Source organism: Sarcophilus harrisii, chromosome 3 (genome assembly GCF_902635505.1).
Source record: "Sarcophilus harrisii chromosome 3, mSarHar1.11, whole genome shotgun sequence".
Classification (NCBI taxonomy): Eukaryota; Metazoa; Chordata; class Mammalia; order Dasyuromorphia; family Dasyuridae; genus Sarcophilus; species Sarcophilus harrisii.
This window is the reverse complement of record NC_045428.1, coordinates 167,573,039-167,592,466: the sequence shown is the minus strand read 5'-3', so window position 1 is coordinate 167,592,466 and position 19,428 is coordinate 167,573,039. Positions and strand designations below refer to the sequence as shown.

The window sequence follows — 19,428 nt, the reverse complement described above, 5'->3', positions numbered from 1 at the left end:
CTGTATAAATATGTATACATATGTTGTATTTAACATATACTTTAACATATTTAACATGTATGGGACTACCTGCCATCTAGGGGAAGTGGTGGAGGGAAGGAGGGGAAAAGTTGAAACAGAAGTTTTTACAAGAGTCAAAATTGAAAAATTATCCATGCATATGTTTTGTATATAAAAAACCATAATAAGAACAATAAAAAAAGATGAGCTCTTGAATCTATCTCTTTGTATAGCTACTTATATTTTGTATAGTTGTAAGCAGATTACTTCATCTCCCTAGGCCTCAGTTTCCCCTTCAGTAAAATTAGTGGAGTTCCATTGTAAAACCTCTTCATGTTCTTACTATGATCCAACAATAAATTGAGATGAGAAAAGGTTATTTTCTCTATCTCCTCATTTTTCTTGTGTTTTTTCCCCTTTTCTCTTCCATTTCCCCCACACCTGTTTTTATTTTGCTCAGTGCTCTTCTTATTCATAAGAAAAGTAATCTAATAAAGGAATTTACTGAAGGTGTTAGTGACTTGAAGAGTTATTCCTCCTAAAGATATTTACATATAAAAAGAAGAGATTTAGAGATGCTGTAGAGATGATTGAATTTCTCTTGGAATTTTGGGCAGGATGACACTTCTGGAGAAGGAAAAAGTTTAGGAAGAGGACTCTCATATCTTGGTAGATGGAAAACATGAATGAGTTTGAATGAGAAAGTGGGCTTAGTTTTAGAGCCCCATTCTTTCCCTATTGACACACAGGCCCAGAGATATCCTTGATAATCCATGATTATATCATAAAACAAAAATTCCTATGTATATTTCATATTTTCATATGTATCTCTGAAGGAAAATACGAAATATATATATACACATATTAGCACACACTGATGTATAACTGACATATTAGTCCTAAAAGTGAAAATGCATAAGATAATTTTTAAAATGGAAAATTATGAGTTCTTTTAAGGACAATTCATTAAATTCCACAAGACAGGTAGAAGCTTGTGTTTTAATGATCTGTTTTCCATTTTTGCCCCATCGGCAAAGAACCAACACATTTGGAACATTTTTGAAAAATTCTGTTGTTTAAATTAAATAAGATTGTTTTTTTTAGTAAATGCTAACACCTGCTTAGGAATTCTTAGATCAAGCAATACAAGCATTTGCAAATAAGATATGTATGTGTGTTTGTGCATGTGTGTGTATGTGTATATATACATTTATATGTTTATGTAAATTCCCATTACATATATAAAAAACTGATATACAGCACTTTGCAAAGTGATATATAAAATCTATTGTTGTTATTCTTATTAATATTATTGTATAGACAGATAGTGAAGTGGATTGAGTATTGAGTCAGGAAGATCTAAGTTCAAATACAGCCTCAGACACTTACCAATTGTGTGAACATCTGCCTCTCAGGGTTGTTGTGAAAATCAAATGAGATAGTATTTGTAAAGTATACAATGCCTGGTACCTAGTAAGCTGTATTCCCTTTCCTTCCTCCTATTGTCATCATTAAACTCCAGGTCCTTTGGGTCCTACTCTTTGTTGGTGTTTTAGTTGCTTAATATAGTGGAGAAGCTGAAAAAAGAGAGAGCCAACACACTGTAAATTAGCTAATTTTGAAGTAAGAGGACATGAATTTTTAAGTGGCCCCATTGTTCCTTTCCTGAAATGCCTTTTTTATTTATGGTGTATGTTTTAAACTGGGAGTTGCAGTTTCGTATTTCTGTGTATTTCCATTGTTACGCTGTCTTTAGTGGCCTGGTAAATGACTATACAAATTACCATAATTCAGCAGCTGCTGATTGCCAAGATAATGCCACCTAAGCTCTAGCCAAGGAATGTAATTTGTCCTTGAAGAGCTGTATTCTGTAATATATCAAAGAATGTTTCATAGGATTTATAAAAAGGAAAACAGTCTCTTGTCCGCAGAAAAGTTTTTTCAGCCCATAGTTCAAATGTGGGAAAGCATTTGGAAAGGAATTGCTAAAGAAGTTTTTTCTAGCCCATCTATAAAAAGGCTGTCCTATAGAAATATGAATTTTGAATCTATGCCTATAGTCATTTTAATAGAAATATTGATGCTATTGAATTAAAGTTTCCTAGCTTGACTGATTTGCTAAAAAACCTTATTCAGAATCACAGGGACCATCTTAGATCTTTTTCCAAATAAGGTCTAATCCCCAGGAAGAATTGACTTGTTTTGCTTGGTAGAATTAAGTACAATTGCAGCAGAGAGGCAGATTTTGAATCAAGACAAACTTCTTAGTTCTTGGAGCTGTCCAAGAATAGAAGAGCTTTTTGCCACTGGACATGATCAGATAGTCAATAGTCATGGGTTTTGTAGACAGAATTCTTGCATTGAGAATAGCTTGGACTAAATGGCATCTGAGGTCTCTTATGTCTTGGAGATTGTATGATTAGTTGTGGCACTCAGAAAATCTTGTGTATCCAAAACTTGAGAGTATGGATATATCCACTAAGTTTAACTTTCTAACCTGGAGATTTCCAGTATTATGTTAGTACTTAAAAAGTTAATTGTTATATAGTTAACCCTGGAAAACCCTATTCAAAAATATAATGGCAATAATAATAATAATGATAATAGTAGTAGTAGTAATGCTAGCTGATGTTTATATTGTTTTATAAGGTTTGCCAAGGGTTTTACATGCATTCATTCATTCATTTGATCCTTGAGAGGACTTTTTGAGAGTTTATCTCAGTTTAACTCAGTTTCCTCAAGTTTAAATAGGAAAAATGATTCGTACAGGAACACATAGGGTGGAGGTTTGTCTCTTGACTGCGAAAATTGTCTTATTCAACTCTACTTGTAAACAGATGTTCTTAATTTGCAACATGGTGGGTATCTGTGTCTCAAGGAAGAGAAATTGACTTTAAATATTCTAAATTGCAATCACATTTCTTTTTTTTTTCTATTTTTCTCCTTGTTAATCTCTTTTATTCATTCAGGTTCGTGAAATATAGAATTTTCTGGGATTAGAAACTATTCTATTGAATGTCCTACTGAAAAAGTGTTTTGAGATCTATTGTAAGAAGCCATTCTAGTATATGCAGAGAGAACTGGACACATTCATTATCTTTTCTATCATTTTTTTTCTGTCTCCTTTTCTTGTCTATAAATTATGAATAATAATAATTACTATATTACTACCTCAACAGTCTTTTGGGAAGGGAAGTACTTTGTAAACTTTAAAGTATTATGCAAATAAATGTAAAGCAGTTTTTACATCTGGTATTTATAGGTAAAGATTAGACCTGTGCTTTTATTGTTAAATGGAAAACTCCTAGATGAGAAAACTTCCTCTACTATTAGATGTTACTGCTATGTTGGCAATTTAAAGTTTTAGAGAATTTTTTTAAATCACTGAGATGTCAAGTAAATGATGTATACAGAGTGCAACAGGTAATATGTGTCGAAAATAAGATTGAATCCAAGTCTTTCTGGTCCTGAGATAGGTCAGCTCTATCTACTACAATATTGTTATTATTATCACCATCATCTTCATCATTAAAAGTAGATTTCCATATTTCATTTTATTTATTATTATTTTTGTTATTAAGTAATTTTAGTTGTGTCTGACCCCCTTTTGGAGTTTTCTTGGCAAAGATACTAGAAAGGTTTGCTATTTCCTTCTCTAGCTCATTTTACAGATGAGGAAACTGAGGCAACCAAGGTCAAATGACTTGTCCAGAGACATACAGCTAGAGTCTCTGAGGCCAAGTTTGAAATTAGATCTTCCTGATTACAGACCCAGTTCTCTAATCACTATACCACCTAGCTGCTCTATAATAATAATAATCATTATTATTATTATATTCCATATAAAGTTAATTATGTATTGTCATTAATAGTTTATATTAATTATACAACATATAATTATACAAATGTGTTAATTGCTAATATTAACATCAATAAAATTTAAATATGTTTAATGAATATTGTTGCAATTTCTGTGAATAATAACAACTTGAACCTGACTTTCTCCTGAGATCACTTCCATCCTTGTTATCATTCATAATGAAGGCTTCTTCATGAGGTACAATGATTCTTGTGTACTCCTCCTCTATCTCCACTTCCCTCCAACTTCTGGAATAAGATGGAGATATCAAATAGCATGTTCTTTATTTCCTTGTTCTCTTTATCATGATGACCTCTATTCTTTTGAGGTTAGTTTATTCCTTTTACTCCTAATCTCCTACTATCCTTGTTTTTGTCATGTTTAGAGCTTTGGAATTCTCTTTCTTCATCTTTGAACAATCAATTACCAAGCATTTATTAAGAACCTCTTATATGTCAGACTATGTGCTGGATGGTAGGCATAGGAGATTGGACATATGATTTCTTTAGTATAGAACAGTATAGTATAGGATAGTATAGTATAGGGGACTCCCATATGGGAAACTTCCTCCACCAGTAAAAATCAGAACACTGTTTCCAACTCAACAGTCTTAAAGTCTTACTCTAATACTGACAGATTAAGTGGCGATTCCTATTATTACACAGCCAGTATTGTGTCAGAAATGGAAGTTGAACTTTCTGGCTTTGAGATCATGTTTCTATTCAGAGATCATATAAAGCTGACTTTCATGGGCATACAAAAATTAAAAATAAACTAATCTTCATAAGATTTTTATCTATTTATTTCTTTTCAGTTTGGCAGCTCCCTTAGATTATTTAGTTGGTATCTTTGTTTATCCTATTATTCTACCTGTTATCGTTCATAGTGCCTTTAAAGAATTTAGAATTGAAAAGAAGATTTAGGGAGCTCAACCCCCTCATTTTACAGAGAAGGGAAGAATCTTTTTTAAGAATAGATAGTCAAATCAAATTGCTTACCATCCTAGGAAAAAAAAGGGAAGATTAGAGAGGGAAGGAGAAAATTTGGAACTCAAATTTTTAAAACTGAATGTTAAAATTTGTTTTTACAAGTAATTGGAAAAATAAAATACCACTAAGAAAAAAGAATAAATAAAATTGTATATTAAAAAGAGTAAATATATTCAAGTCCTCTGTCTCCATAGTCATTGCTCTAATTTGATGACATTGCTGGTTCTTCAATCTCCTTGATTCCAATTAGAATAGACCCTGATCTGTTCACCCACTGTTATAGCTACACTTAGAATCTTATCAGGAGTAACAAACAGCTCCTCTACTTCCAACTTCTCAAATGTTAAATTCCTCAGTTCTGATGATAACTTCTATCCTTCTATCTCACCTCTCTTTCTGCAGCTAAAATCTTTTCTTTATTTCTATCTTGACCTTCAGACCTTTATTAAAGCTGATGATCTCCTTTCTCATTTCTTTGAGTCTACAAATCAGCACAGACTTCACTGTTAACAACTGCCACCATATTCTTTAGTAGTCTAAAATCCTTCATGTCATTGCCTTTGCCAGTCCTTGAGCTTAGAGAACCTCCAGCAATTCTTACTCTGTATTAGACATATGAAATGTTGCCAGAAACATTTGCAAAAGTGAATTGATTAAGTTTACTATTAATTTATATTATCTAATCTCAATTGGGCCATCAATACAGTCTGTTCCTTTCCTTGGCCCTATTTCTTCTGACAGTTTTTAAACATGGGCATTAGCTAAAATTATGTCCTTTGAGACTCCTTAATTCTTGCACATTCTTCATTGATGATATCATTGACTTTCTTAACTTTATCATTTCTTATTATATAGATGATGCCCAACTCTATATTTCTAGCCTTTCTCCTAAATTCCAGATGCCCATTTCTAGTTGCTTGATGGATTTCATCTGGACATTCTATCAGCATCTCAGAGTCACCAAAATTGAATTCATCATCCTATCCTTTCCCCTCAATCTCTACTTCCTTCTAGCTTCCCTATATCTGTTAATGATACCACCAGCTTAATAGCTCCTGATCATACTATTCTTTTCTTAAAAACTTTAAAGATTGCTCATTGTCTATTCAGTATTTGACTACAACTTGTAGTACCTTTCCAGGCTGCTTTTCACTACTTTCTTTAATCCATACCAATTTAAATCTATCTAAGCTTCTAAAATTTTGCATGTCTTTCTATTTCCCCTTTCTTTGCTCATGAGAAGCAATGGGGCATGGTAGATAATATGTTGAATCTGAATTTATGAAGGCTTATGAAGATTTAAATCCTGCCTCCAGTACTTAGGAGTTGTAGGGGTAAGTCACTGAAGCTCTTCAGGCTGTTTTCCTCTTCTTTTAAAAAAAGATAGCATCTACCCCCATGAGATTGTTGGAAGGAACAAATGAATCTTTGTAAAACTCTGAAAATTTGAAACAAAAATGTCAGCTGTTATAGGTAAGGTAATTAGCAATGGGCAGAAAGGCATCTTCAGGTCAAGAATACTTGCTTTTAAGTCCCATCTCTGGTACATACTGGCTGCATGATCTTGAGCTTATGTATAGTAGATAGAGAACTGAGCTTGGAGTTAGGAAAAACTATTTTTCATATGCTTCAAGCCATAGTTGTGTGATGTCAGAGAAGTCAAGTAACATTATCCAGCCCACATTTTATTATATGTAAAATTAGGATGTTTAATTTAATGACCTCTGAGATCTCTAAATCTTTGACACAATGTTCAGTACCGTCAGACAGATCTCTAAGACAGAGATTGTTTTTGAAGGGGAGATATCATGGACCCCTTAGAAAATTTGGTTAGGTCTATAGACCCTTTTTCAGAATGATATTTTTAAATGTATAAAATAAAAAAATATAATATTGCAAAAATAAGCCAATTTCATTGAAATTCAGTTATAATTGAACTTCTAAGACTATAAATGACAGAATATTAGGTTTCTGCATTGGTAGAGAAAGTTTCCTTTTTGGGTTCTCCCTATACCAATGAAATCACAGGTAATAAAAATAAAAAATGATGATTATGATGCCATCTTTTCTGCCTCAAATAACCATTCTACCCTCCTTCACTTTTCCTTAAAACTGCTATCTGGTCATCAAACTCTCATATTACCCTTTCCACAAAGCTTTTCTTAATTTTTTGATTAAACATTTTGTCTATTCAGAAATGTTGTCTCCCTCCTTTAAGTTTCTATAGCCCTTTGTTCATGTTTTTCCTATGATATTTACCATATTTTGACATTTTTGCATTTATTTTTTCATGTCTTTTATTTTTCTTGCAAGCTACTCATGGATGAGGACAGTGTCTTAGTTTTGTTCCTCACCACAACTCTGCTTGCACATAATAGATGATCAGAAAACATTAATTGAATGAATTTAAGAACATCTTTATTCCCTCTAAATCTTTACACTTTTGAAAATCAGTGTGCCGTGCTAAGCCTATTGGAATTTGGAAATGTCCAATCATCTGAAAAAGCTATATGGTTATGGCTAAGCAATTGTGATGTCTGGAGAGGCAAGATTGAATAAAGAATGGAATGGAAGAAATGGAGGGATGCCTTCATGAATCGAATGAAAGATTGAGAAAAGCTCTATTCTTGTTTTACCTGGCAGGATAGTCAGGGAAAAGTGACAAGGGTGAATTTTTGGAAAGGCAGGCAACCTTCCCAGACAACTTTATATGATACTTTTTTTCCCAGTTCTTTAGAGATGCCACAATTTTCTAAGCCCTGGTAATTATCTATTTTTCATCCTGCAGATTTCCTGCAAACCTCAGAGGTATTCTGCCGGTACTTTCCATTCATTGATTTTTTTTTTAATCATGGTCTTTTCACGAGACATTTAAAAGTTTGCAGATTCATTGCACAGTCCTAATGGCTCATCTGTTACCTATTTTAAGATGACCTGAACTAATGTGTCTATTCAATTCAGGCAAGAGAAGTAGTGTGTTTATGTTTATATATGTAGTTAAAATGAAAAACAGTCTATTTCCCTGGCAATTTATGTATTTGTATTCACCATTAACTTTAATGTTTGATTCTGTGTGTCATTTAAAAAATTATCTTATCATGCACAAGAAAATTGCCCATGTGGGAAGCTCAAGCTATATTATATATATGTATATATACATATATATATATATATATATATATATATATATGATATCTCATCTTCATAAATCTACTGTAAGGTGAATAGCAGTGAGTGGTCCCATTGTATAAAATTGTCCTTGTATAAAATACAAGGAAGAAAGGAAAGAAGGAAGGAAGGAAGGAAAGAAGAAAGGAAGGAAGGAAGAGAGAGAGGGAAGGAGGAAGGAAGAGAGGGAGATAGGGAAGAAGGGAGGGAGGAAGAGAGGGAGGTAGGGAGGTAGGGAGGAAGAAATGGAGGGAGGGAGGGAGGAAGGAAAGAAGGAGAGGAAGGATGGATAGATGAAAGTGTTTTGCTTAAAGGCCAGACAATCTTTTTATAATGGAGATCAAACAGAGACAGCAGTCTCATGCCCTTTCCATTTTATTTGTCCCAGAGTCACTAGATGTTACAATCTTAGCAAAGTAACTAGTTGCTTGGTAGGAAAAGTTGTTTACTGTTTAATTATATATGGATAGAATAAATGTGTTTTTCATATTTCCATTACTTAGTACTTTGAAATAATATCCTATTGCAAGAAGCTTCTCAGTCACTTTTTCCCCCTTGTCTCAAAATTCCTTTTCCCTTCTCTGACTAATTTGCTTTTTGTTCTGACTCACAGTTGTATCTCTTACATGTGAAGATGATTAGATTTTTTTTTTTAATCCAGTCAAAATATTTCATGTTTTAATGAAATATTTTGGCTGATGCCTTTTCTGGGGTTCTTGGTTCCCTTTTTCTTTGTAGATGGCTTATGCGTGTGAAAGCATTCCTAAAACTAGGTAGTCTTCAGCTTAATAATAATTGTAATAGCGCATATTTCCATACTTCTTTATAATTTATAAAGCATTTTCTTCAAAATAATCCTCTTAGCTCCAATTATTAGGAATTTCTTCCTTATATTAAAATGAAATCTATCTATAAATTCTACCCACTGCTCCTATTTCTGTCTTTTGAGGCCAAATAGAATAAATTTAATGCTCCTATCTTTTTTTCTATTGCTTTTTAAATTAATTTTTATTATGAACTTTAAAAATAACTATCATGCATATGGCATTATGTTGTCTCTATAGGAAATAATAATAATATTAAAATTTTCCATAATGCTTTAAAATTTTTAGCATTTAATATGCTATTAATCATTTGATCCTCACAAAAACTCTGTGAGCTAGGTGCTATAGGCTTATAGCCCTTTTTATATGTGAGAAACCAAGAATTCACTGAGCTAAAATGACCTCCCTAAGACCACACAGCCAGGAAGAGCTGAATAAGGACAAGGTAGATGATTGCTTAAAATACATTCATTCCACAGGAACCATAAAATTCAGAGTTGCCAGATGTCTTGTTTCTTGAGTGGGATAGTTGGGTATAGGGACTTTCCATATCTTTTGATAGATATAAAGGTGGAGAAAACTACAATGATGTTTTTACTGTAGCTTTTTTCTCTTTACCATCTATAGCCTATTTTATACCTGCTAATTGAGAAAATTATCTTCTCCTTAATTCTTTTCCCCCTTAACTCTTTATTTAATAGAAGCGGGAGCTTATATAATCATGCCAATGGAATTGCTGTTTTCTGATCAGTCCCTTCTCTTATCTATTCTGTTCAGGTTTTTTTCCCCTTTAAATTTTCATCTAAATTTCAATCTAAAGTACTACTTATTAGTACATGCATGTGGCTCATTTCCTTCACATTGAGTCATCAACCTCATAGTCTCTCCATTCGTTCTCCTCCCTGTCCTTTTGTAAAATATTGTAGTGTCATAAGTGAGATTTTAGAAACAATTAAATCTTGGGTTTAAAGAAGAAAACACTTGTGTGTGGGAGGGTTCATGGGGAAATCCTCATCTAATAGAGTATAGTGTACTTTATGGAACCCACTTTTTTCTGTCTAGGATGGCTTAGTTGAAAAACAATGCAGCTTTAGCTTACTTTATGTTGTTCACATATTAAGGATTTCAGTGTGTTCCTTAAGATTATTTTACATGTAGGTAAAAAAAAAAGTTCTTAATGGGATGGAATGAAGTTATTATTTGATCCCAAGTTGTCAGACAGGAATGTCTAAAAAGAATGTATTTACTTAACATCTGCTTGACACCCATCCCAACCCAGGCAGAAAGGGAAATCTTAGCCCAGTTTTTCCCTTTGCTTGTTTTTTATCTCAGACTAGTGAAGGTCTTTCTCTGTCATGTTCATTGCCCACTTCAAAATACTAGACAGTTTCATATTTTAAGAAGAGGGAATAAATACATGTCAGCTGAAATATCTGGTTACTATTTTCTCTTCTCCCTTTCTCTTCTTCAATCTTTCTCTCCATCTCCCCTATCTTCCCCTCTTTCTCCAGATCTCCTTTACTTATCCTTCTCTATCCTTCTTACCCTCCCCATGACTGTTGGCTTGCTTCTTGCATGAAGCTGAGATGAAGAATCCAAGTTTGAAATATTTACCTATTCAGAGCAGTTCAGCATGGCTTAAAAGTATACTTTTACTTGTGATTCAAAGATCATCAAGCCCCTACTTGTGTAGCTATAGAAAACAGTCTAGGTCTACTTCACATATTTAGTTTTCATTCTAGACATGTCCATTATTCTAGTCCAAGGGCTGTTTTTTTAGAAGATATTTTCTTGGAGCTTTCATTTTAAATCCTTAACAAAAACAAAGTCTTCAGGAACTCTTTGCTAGGATTTATGCATAATCCTATCCAGTTCTGGGGTCCCAAATCTTGGTTATAAGATTTTTAATAATAAATCATCTTCTAGGGTTTTCTTGGAATTGGATAGGAATAGGATCAATAAAAAGTATTAACTAAGTACCTTTCTATATGTCTTTTTATACTTAGTTCTGTATTAAAAAGATCAGATCCTTGAAGTACTTGTAATTAGCCTGAATCCATGACTTCTAGAACCAGATGGGACTTTGGAACTCTTGATCCAACTTCCTCTTGCTACAGACACTTCATATCTTGGCTCTAGACATTTTTCTCTGGCTGCCTTCCATGCCTGGAATGCTTTTTTCTTCAGCTACTGAACTCTGGCTTTCCTTGGGGCCCAATTAAAATCCCACCTTCCATTGGAAGCTTTTCCCAATCCCTCTTAATTCCAGTAGCTTTCCTCTGTTCATTATTTCCCATTTATCCTGTATATAAGAAGCTTTGTATATATTTGTTTACATGTAGTTTCTTTCTCCTTTGGATTGGAAACTCCTTGAGAAGAGGGATTGTTTTTTGCCTCTTTTTTTTTTTATCCCTAGCTGTTTAACACAATATCTGGCATATTAAGTGCTTACTAGCACTTAATAAGTATTTATTAATTGCTTTATTACAGAAATATGGTTAGATAGAAAATCAGCCATAGTTCAGTGCTAAGAAGTTTGCAATGAGAGGATCTGTGTTTGAATGCTAACTTTGCTTACCATGTGACTGACCTTGAACAAATCTATTCTGTTTTCTGGACCTTAGTCCTTCAACTGAATAGTGAGGTGGTTGGACTGAGGATTTAAAGAAAAGAGCTGTCTTTGTAGTGGCCAGAAACTGGAAACTGAGTGGATGCCCATCAATTGCAGAATGGCTGAATAAATTGTGGGATGTAAATGTTATGGAATATTATTGTTTTGTAAGAAATGACCAACAGGATGATTTAAGAAAGGCCTGAAGAGATTTATGTGAACTGATACTGAGTGAAATGAGCAGGACCAGGAGATCATTATATACTTCAACAACAATACTATATGACAATCAATTCTGATGGACCTGGCCATCTTCAGCAATGAGATGAACTAAATCATTTCCAATGAAGCAGGAATGAATTGAACCAGCTACACCCAGTGAAAGAACTTTGGGAGATGACTATGAACCATTACATAGAATTCCCAATCCTTCTATTTTTGTCCACCTGCATTTTCGATTTCCTTCACAGGCTAATTGTACACTATTTCAGAGTCCGATTCTTTTTGTACCGCAAAATAACTGTTTGGACATGTATACTTATTTTGTATTTAATTTATACTTTAACATATTTAACATGTATCGGTCAACCTGCCATCTGGGGGAGGGGGTGGGGTGAAGAAGGGGAAAAATTGGAACAAAAGATTTGGCAATTGTCAGTGCTGTAAAATTACCCATGCATATGACTTCTAAATAAAAAGCTACAATAAAAAAGAAAAGAAAAGGGCTGGACAAGATGTAAAGATCTGGTGAGAACCCTTCATCAAAGAGGAATGGGACCCTTTATCTTAACTCCTTGTGGGGTTTACTATGGGTAATAAATATCCTTAGGTTAGATTTATATTACCCCAAAATAGGTTACCCCAAAATGTGTCTTCTTTTGGTTGAGCTGTTTATTCAATTATTTTTTTCAGTAGGTATAAAGTACCAAATTGTAATTTGAAATATAACATTCTTTTTGTTTTAATGTACCCTTTTATCAAAAAAGCTAAATTTTTAAATCCTCAACCAAATTTGGTGATATGCTAGAAATACACAAATGACCATCTAAAATCTAAGGTAATACTTCTGTGATATCTCTGTTTCCCATATGCACTTGTTTGGGGATTGAGATGGGGGGAATTTGTCTTTTAATTCAACCCACTTTGAGCATAGCGAAAGCATTGATTACCATTGGTCATGCTTCTTAAGTTTCTCTGTATGGCTGGATATTGGGTTCAATTTTAGCCCAGAAGAAAGGAGACTTTTCACTCCAAGAAGCACCCAATCAGTATCCTAAAAGCATCAATAAATGAGGCAGAGAAAATTAGTTCTCAAACCTCAAATCACACGAAATCGGAGGGAACTTGACACAACCTTTAGAGGCATAGAAGAGATCTTGAGGAAATTATTCTAGTTTATGTTGCTTCATATTAAAGGCCTGGTGACCTATTGTTTATCATTCCAGACATCCGATATGCTTCAACCTCTGGAGCCATTTGCTATGTCATCTCCCCTTTTCTTTTTGTTAATTATGGACTCAGTTAAGTGTACTCATTGAAAATACAGATTTAAAAAAAATAGAACAATAACAAACATTTATTTAAAAAAATATCAAACTTGGTGACTCATTCTAAAGTCTGTCAGTTTCATGAGGGGTGATATGAATAGCTTTTCTAGATTATATGGTATGATGGGCAGGTACAATTAATCTTTTTATTAATTAAATTGATCAATTAATGCAGGAAGCTTTTAAAAAAGCCTAATTGTACATGTGTATTCACTCTAGGACATAAAGTTTTATAGCATATATCCCTTGGGTAGCAAGGTAAAGAGATGTTGGGGCTATATGGAATTATCTTAGTAGAATACATAGAGTGACAAAAAATAAATGGGATATAAACCAGGGAATAATTTCTTCATATTGTAAATAACTGCTTCCAAGCACTTCCACTATTCTCCTTTATACCAAGACAATATTTTTAAAAAGTTGTTTGTGAAAGAAAAAAATGTTGTTCTGTGTAAATCTCATTATCTTTTTTTTTTTTTTTGAGAAAACATGGGGAGACAGTATTGGTAGTGAAAAGAACAGTAGTTTTGGAGAATCTATGTTCAGTTTCCGCATTTGTTTGATATTTACTATCTGACCTTGATCAAACAATTTAACTTCTTTGAGATTTATTTACCACATTTGTAAAATAAGCTGGTTCAGGTGGCTGATGAAGTTTTCTTTTTTCCACTAAATTCATGAATTTATAACTTTAAGTTCTGATGCTTATTATTTTCTCTGACTTTAGGTAAATTATTTCATCTCTCTGATCCCATTTCCTCATGTGTACAATAAGTATATTGAATTAAATATTGTTCTCTGAGGTTTATTTCTACTCTAAATATGTGATCATTGAATGTGCAAGTTAGTAGACTCTTGGATCATGAAAGAATTGAGAGAGGTAGATGAGGTTATTTGAGTAAGGACCCTGGAGAAAGAAACATCAGAAATGAATATTTTTCAGCCCAGTTACAATCACACAGTATTAAAATGTATGGCCCTGATTATAATAATTTGCTTGTGAATGCTGAAGATAGGCTTCCACTGCCTTGAATGATTAGAAAAGGTATTTATTCATTTTTCATGTCTAGTTACTTTTTAAAAAGATGATTGGTGAAATCATTATATATATATATGTATATATATATAAAACCATTATATGATTGGGATTGTTTTTTAGTTTGAGACCTTAGTTTGAAAGAGTGAGGGCAGGAATTGTCTTTTGCCTCCTTTTGAATTACTAGGGCTTATCACAATATTTGGCATACAATAGGTACGTAAAAATATTGATATAATATATATTGGTTGATTGATTGAATATTTCCTTGAAAGTTTAGCTCAGTAAGTGGGAAAATTCAAGATGAAAGGTAAATGGTTGTCTATTTGGGAATGCTATTGGTGGTTGCTGTTTTTTCCCCAATACTCTGTTTGAATATCATAATTATCTAATTTTGGAGCTTCTAGCCCCCTTCATTGACAGAGACACTGAGGCTGAGTGGTTAATTAACAAGGTCACCCAGCTGTTTAGAAACAGAGCTGGGACCAGATTTTTAAAGCACTTCAGAATATGTGCCTTGTCATAGGATATCAAAATAGATCCCACAGCCCTGCTGAAAGGCTGTAGGAGTGTTGGCTCTTCACATTCTGTCTCAGAGCGAGCATTTAAAGAACACCAATGATCTGTAAATTACAGGATTCACACACAAATCAAAGATTTGTGTCCTCCCCATTCCATTTTCAGTTTTCAGGTAATGAACATGAGAAACAACTGCATCTGCAGTTGAACAGCTTAAATTTAAAAATTTCAAGGGCAGTGACGCTGTCACTGATGATCACTGATGAGTCTGAAGATTTCTGTTTCTATCTTACCAGAACAGGAACAGGCATTAGAGATGCTTTATGAAGTACTAGTTGTTGATTGATGTGGCTGTGTTTCGACAGGATTTTACCAAACTGTCAATAGGTAAAAAGGCAAAGTTGTGCAAGGGCTAGGCACCTGGCTGACAGTTGTGAAGGAAAGACAGGGAACACAACTAGAGGTTATTTCAAGTGCTGAAAGGAAACAGAGCATGAAGGGATTGTTGGGAAATGGTTATAAGTTTTAAAGCCATAGGAAAAATAACAATCAAAAGGAATAATGAGCCAAAGGGTAAGATAGAAAAAGATTTGAGGAATGGAGAGGGGACCATGTACCAGAAAAACTCATGTTCTGCATATGGTGGAGGGTGGAGGAAAGTATTTTAAGATTGGGTCTTAAAGTGTATCATTATGCACTTGTAATTGCATGATTGCAAGGCCAGAAAAAAACCAAGGACCTTGTAATTTTTGTTTCTCTTTAGGTTTCTATGCAGTTAAGAAATTGAGTCAAAGTAATATTCCATTTTTAACACTTCCTACTACTGCACATTAAGCTTATCTGTGTATACCCTTCTCTTCCCTTCTCTTGTTTTTCCTTCCTTCCTTCCTTCCTTCCTTCCTTCCTTCCTTCCTTCCTTCCTTCCTTTCTTCCACACTAAAACTACTTAAAGTAGTCACTTTATGTAACTTTAATATGCTGTTTTCTCTTCTTTGTATGTCATTTGATAGATTACTCCAGTTAATGAGTAGAGGTCATTGTTATAGAAAGGAATTCTGATGAGGGAGAAATAAGTACTCATTCTGTAAGCCAATTAAATGAAAATAATTAATAGTGCTAACTATCTCAGTGTTGAGTGAGCTGTGTCCCTTTTCCAAAAATGAAATACAGATGCACTTGTGGCATATAATTTGGTGGAGATATGACAGTGAATCATGCAGCTATTGTTTGGAGGCAAAAGAAATTACACAGAGCATGTTCTAGGATTGCTGTATGAAATGGGAAAATTACCCTGTAGAAAAGCAAAGGCTATACATACATTTACCTGCAGATGTTTGCTCTAAAATGGTGGACTTTGAGGATATCTGAAAGATAGGAAAATTAAATGGTCTCCAATCCCTCCCAGTTAATTGTATTTGATGTTCTCCTCTGCTTTACTAAGATGCCATTTTTGACTAGGGCAGTTTGGAAGAAATTAATACTAATTGAGCATTGGAAATAGTTATTTGGGCTACATAAAATATAAGGGAAATGAATCATTCCTTTTTTCAAGCAACATTACCATATTTGTTGTATTTATGTAGTACAGTAAAAGGACACTGAATTTAAAGTAAGTAGATCTGCATGACTTGGGCACAATACTACCTTTCTGGGCTTCAGTTTCCTCATCTCTAAAAGGTGTCATTTAAGCCCATTGATTTTTAACTTTCAACTCTAAAGATGTAATCCTATGTCTTCTAACTGCTTGAGCTGTCAATCCAAAAGAAAGCCAACTAGTAAGGGATATGTTTTTTTTTAAGTAGCAATTTATTTTTCCCCAATTTCATGTCAATAGATTTTTAGCATTTACTTTTACAAGATTTTGAGTTCTAATTTCTTTTCCTTCCTTTTTCCCCTTCCCTCTTCCAAAAATGTGTAGGTAATTTGATATAGGTTATACATGTACTATCATGTAAAACATATATCTATGTTAGTCACAGTTGTGAAAGGAAAACAGATAAAAAGGAAAAAACACAAAAGACACAAAAGAGAATAATTAAGTGAAAAAAATTATGCCTCGATCTTCGTAGAGTTGATGCAGAGAGCATCACTTCTTTATCTGGATATGGATAGCATTTTTCTTTGTGAGTCCTTTGTATTTGTCTTAGATCACTGTGCTGTTGAAAAGAGCCAAGTCATTCTTAGTTGATCATAACACAGCTACTAATGCTGTATACACTGTTTTCTGGTTCTGCTCATTTCAGTTTGCATTGGTTTGTACAAATCTCTGAAATTTGCCTATTTATCATTTCTTATTGCACAATAGCCTTCCATTATATTCATATACCACAGCTTCTTCAACTATTCCTGAATTGATGAATATCCATCTCTTTCAATTTCCAATATTTTGCTACCATGAAATGAGCAGGTATAAATATTTTTCTACATGTAAGTCCTTTTCTTTTTTTAATGATCTCTTTGAGATATATATCTAGTATTGGTATTGTTGGATGAAAGAATATGCTCAGTTTGCTTGTCCTTTGGGCATAATTTCAAGTTGCTCTCCAGAAAGGTTGGATCAGTTCACAATTCCACCAACATTGCATTAGTGTTGTAAGGGTTATATTGATTGCTTCCAGAATTATATTAATTGCTTCTTATGGTTGGCTGGTTTGATTGACATCTTGGGAAATAAATGACAAGGGATATAGGAAGAATGGAGGTTGTAATATATATTCTCTTCCTTCATCTCCCTTCCGATGATTCAATACAAGATAATAAGTTCAGGTAATGACAAATTATTTTAGAGGGAACCCCATTCTTCCTTAGCCCTAAAAGTGCTATAAGATTTGGATTTATTTTTAAAATGCAGATATCTGCATTGCTCTGAAAGTAATGAAAGCTGGCATGTGGAACACATATGATTTACCTTTCTGTGTGGGAAGCAAATCATTTATTATTGCCTCATTCTCAACTTGAGTTGTCAATTCGTGATCTAAGCTGATGAATTTCATATACAAGTTCAAATTACTATTTTGTGCCTTCTTGGTATGGCAATTCACTCCCAGTTTCCCCCATTTCCATCTGTAATATAAAAATGATAATAATGCCCATCTCTTCTCTCCCTTGGGGATATGTTCAGGATAAGTGAAAGAATAATATATGGCACAGATTTGAGCAACATGTAGAGATGTGCAGAATTTTTAAAATTCAAGACATTGTAAATATATATTTATATACATATATATGTATATTTATTTAAATAGTATTTTATTTTCCCCAATGCATGCAAAGATAGTTTTCAACATTCACCTTTGCAAAATTTCATATTGCAAATATTTCTTCCTCTTCCCCTCCTCAAGATATCAAGCAATCTGATATAGATTAAACATGTGCAATTCTTCTAATCATATTTCCATATATATAATATTTTTCACTCAGTAGCAAACTACTATGAAGATTGGTCAGACAGTGAGGTCATTAATTAAAGGACAAAGTTTTGTGAAGAAGATAAGGAGAACACAAGTACATTGAAAACGTTACACTGTAAAGTCTTTGAAATCTAAATGTCCCTGGAGTTTTGGAAAAACCAGGTCATGGTAAAACAAAGACTATGAGACAATTAATTTAACTGGTGTCTGCATTTAAAATAAATAATCTTGGATGATGAAAGGATGAAGTGTTCTCTTAATGAAACTGGTCGAAGCTGGTAGATTCATGATCTTATATTGTGTTTCTTTTCTTTTGACTTGTGTTTTTAGGTAAAGTGGCCATACAGAAGGAAGACCTACAGAAGTACCATAACAGAGATACTTGGTTTCAGTTGCAACATGTTGATGCTGATTCCGAAGTCCAGGTGAGATTTCCATGACAATAGAGCCTTTAGTAATAAAGCATCAGCTCTCCAGACTGCACAAAACTAAAAATAAATTGTGGATACCATCAGGATTTATGGGAAAGAAATATATACATAACTTTATGATTAAAGAAAGAGATATCTTTATTCCTCTTCCCTGTTCTCCTATTCCATCAACTCTTTCCTGCCTCTCACTTTCCTTAATGATTTTCATTGTCAGACATTTTAAGTGTCATCTCTTCTATCCTTGAATTTCTGACTTATATGATATACCATTTTTGTCTCATTGGTGTTCAACCTTAAATATTTCTTATGATTAACCTTCTTTGTTCATATTTCTGAAAAGTATATGCTGGAATTTATCAAAATTGGAGGACTTAAAGAGCTTTTTTACAAATATATGCCACCTTATCTTAAGTGAATCTTTACTGCTGCATTTATATTTTAGAAATCAGTCTCTCATTGACTCTCTCAAATTACCTATTGTAATTGTTCTGAGCATTCTCTTTTCTCAAGTACTGTGACAAAAATTAAGTAGTCTCTGCACCCAAACAACTTATATATCATTGCTAAAGAAAATATATACATGAAACAAATATAAAACAAAATATAAAAAAATAGTATAAAATGTATATAATAAATACAAGGCTATTTTTGGAGAGAATTATTTGTAACTGGATGGATTAGGAAAAGCTTCATAAACAATAGAATATGAGATTTGAGTTGATTTTTGAGGGAAACTTTTTTGATTTTTGAAAGATATAAGGGAGAAAGTAGAAGAGTGAATTCCAGACATGGAGGAAAGCCTGTGGAAAGTGATAGAGATGAGAAATAGAATGTTATGTGCGAGGAACAACTAGAGGCCTATTTTGGCAGAACTCTAGTTTGTAGAGGAAAGTCTAATAAGTTTGTAAAATGAAAAACAAAAAAGTTTACATTTGATCATAGAGATAATAAGGAACTACTGGAGTTTATTCAGCAGGAAAATGACATGTTCAAACATGTACTTTAGGAATGTTGCTTTGACTACTGAGTGGAGA

General features: G+C 33.4%; 1 protein-coding gene across 2 annotated transcripts in view; it reads left to right on the top strand.

Annotated features, from left to right (window-relative positions):
- RASA3 (RAS p21 protein activator 3) overlaps positions 1 to 19,428 on the top strand; it is a 274,639-nt gene that overhangs the window by 132,519 nt on the left and 122,692 nt on the right. For both annotated transcript variants that reach the window (XM_031958761.1, XM_031958760.1), the window contains exon 4: positions 18,294 to 18,388. In XM_031958761.1, the coding sequence (XP_031814621.1) occupies positions 18,294 to 18,388 (95 nt within the window). The remainder of the gene's footprint in view (positions 1 to 18,293; positions 18,389 to 19,428) is intronic.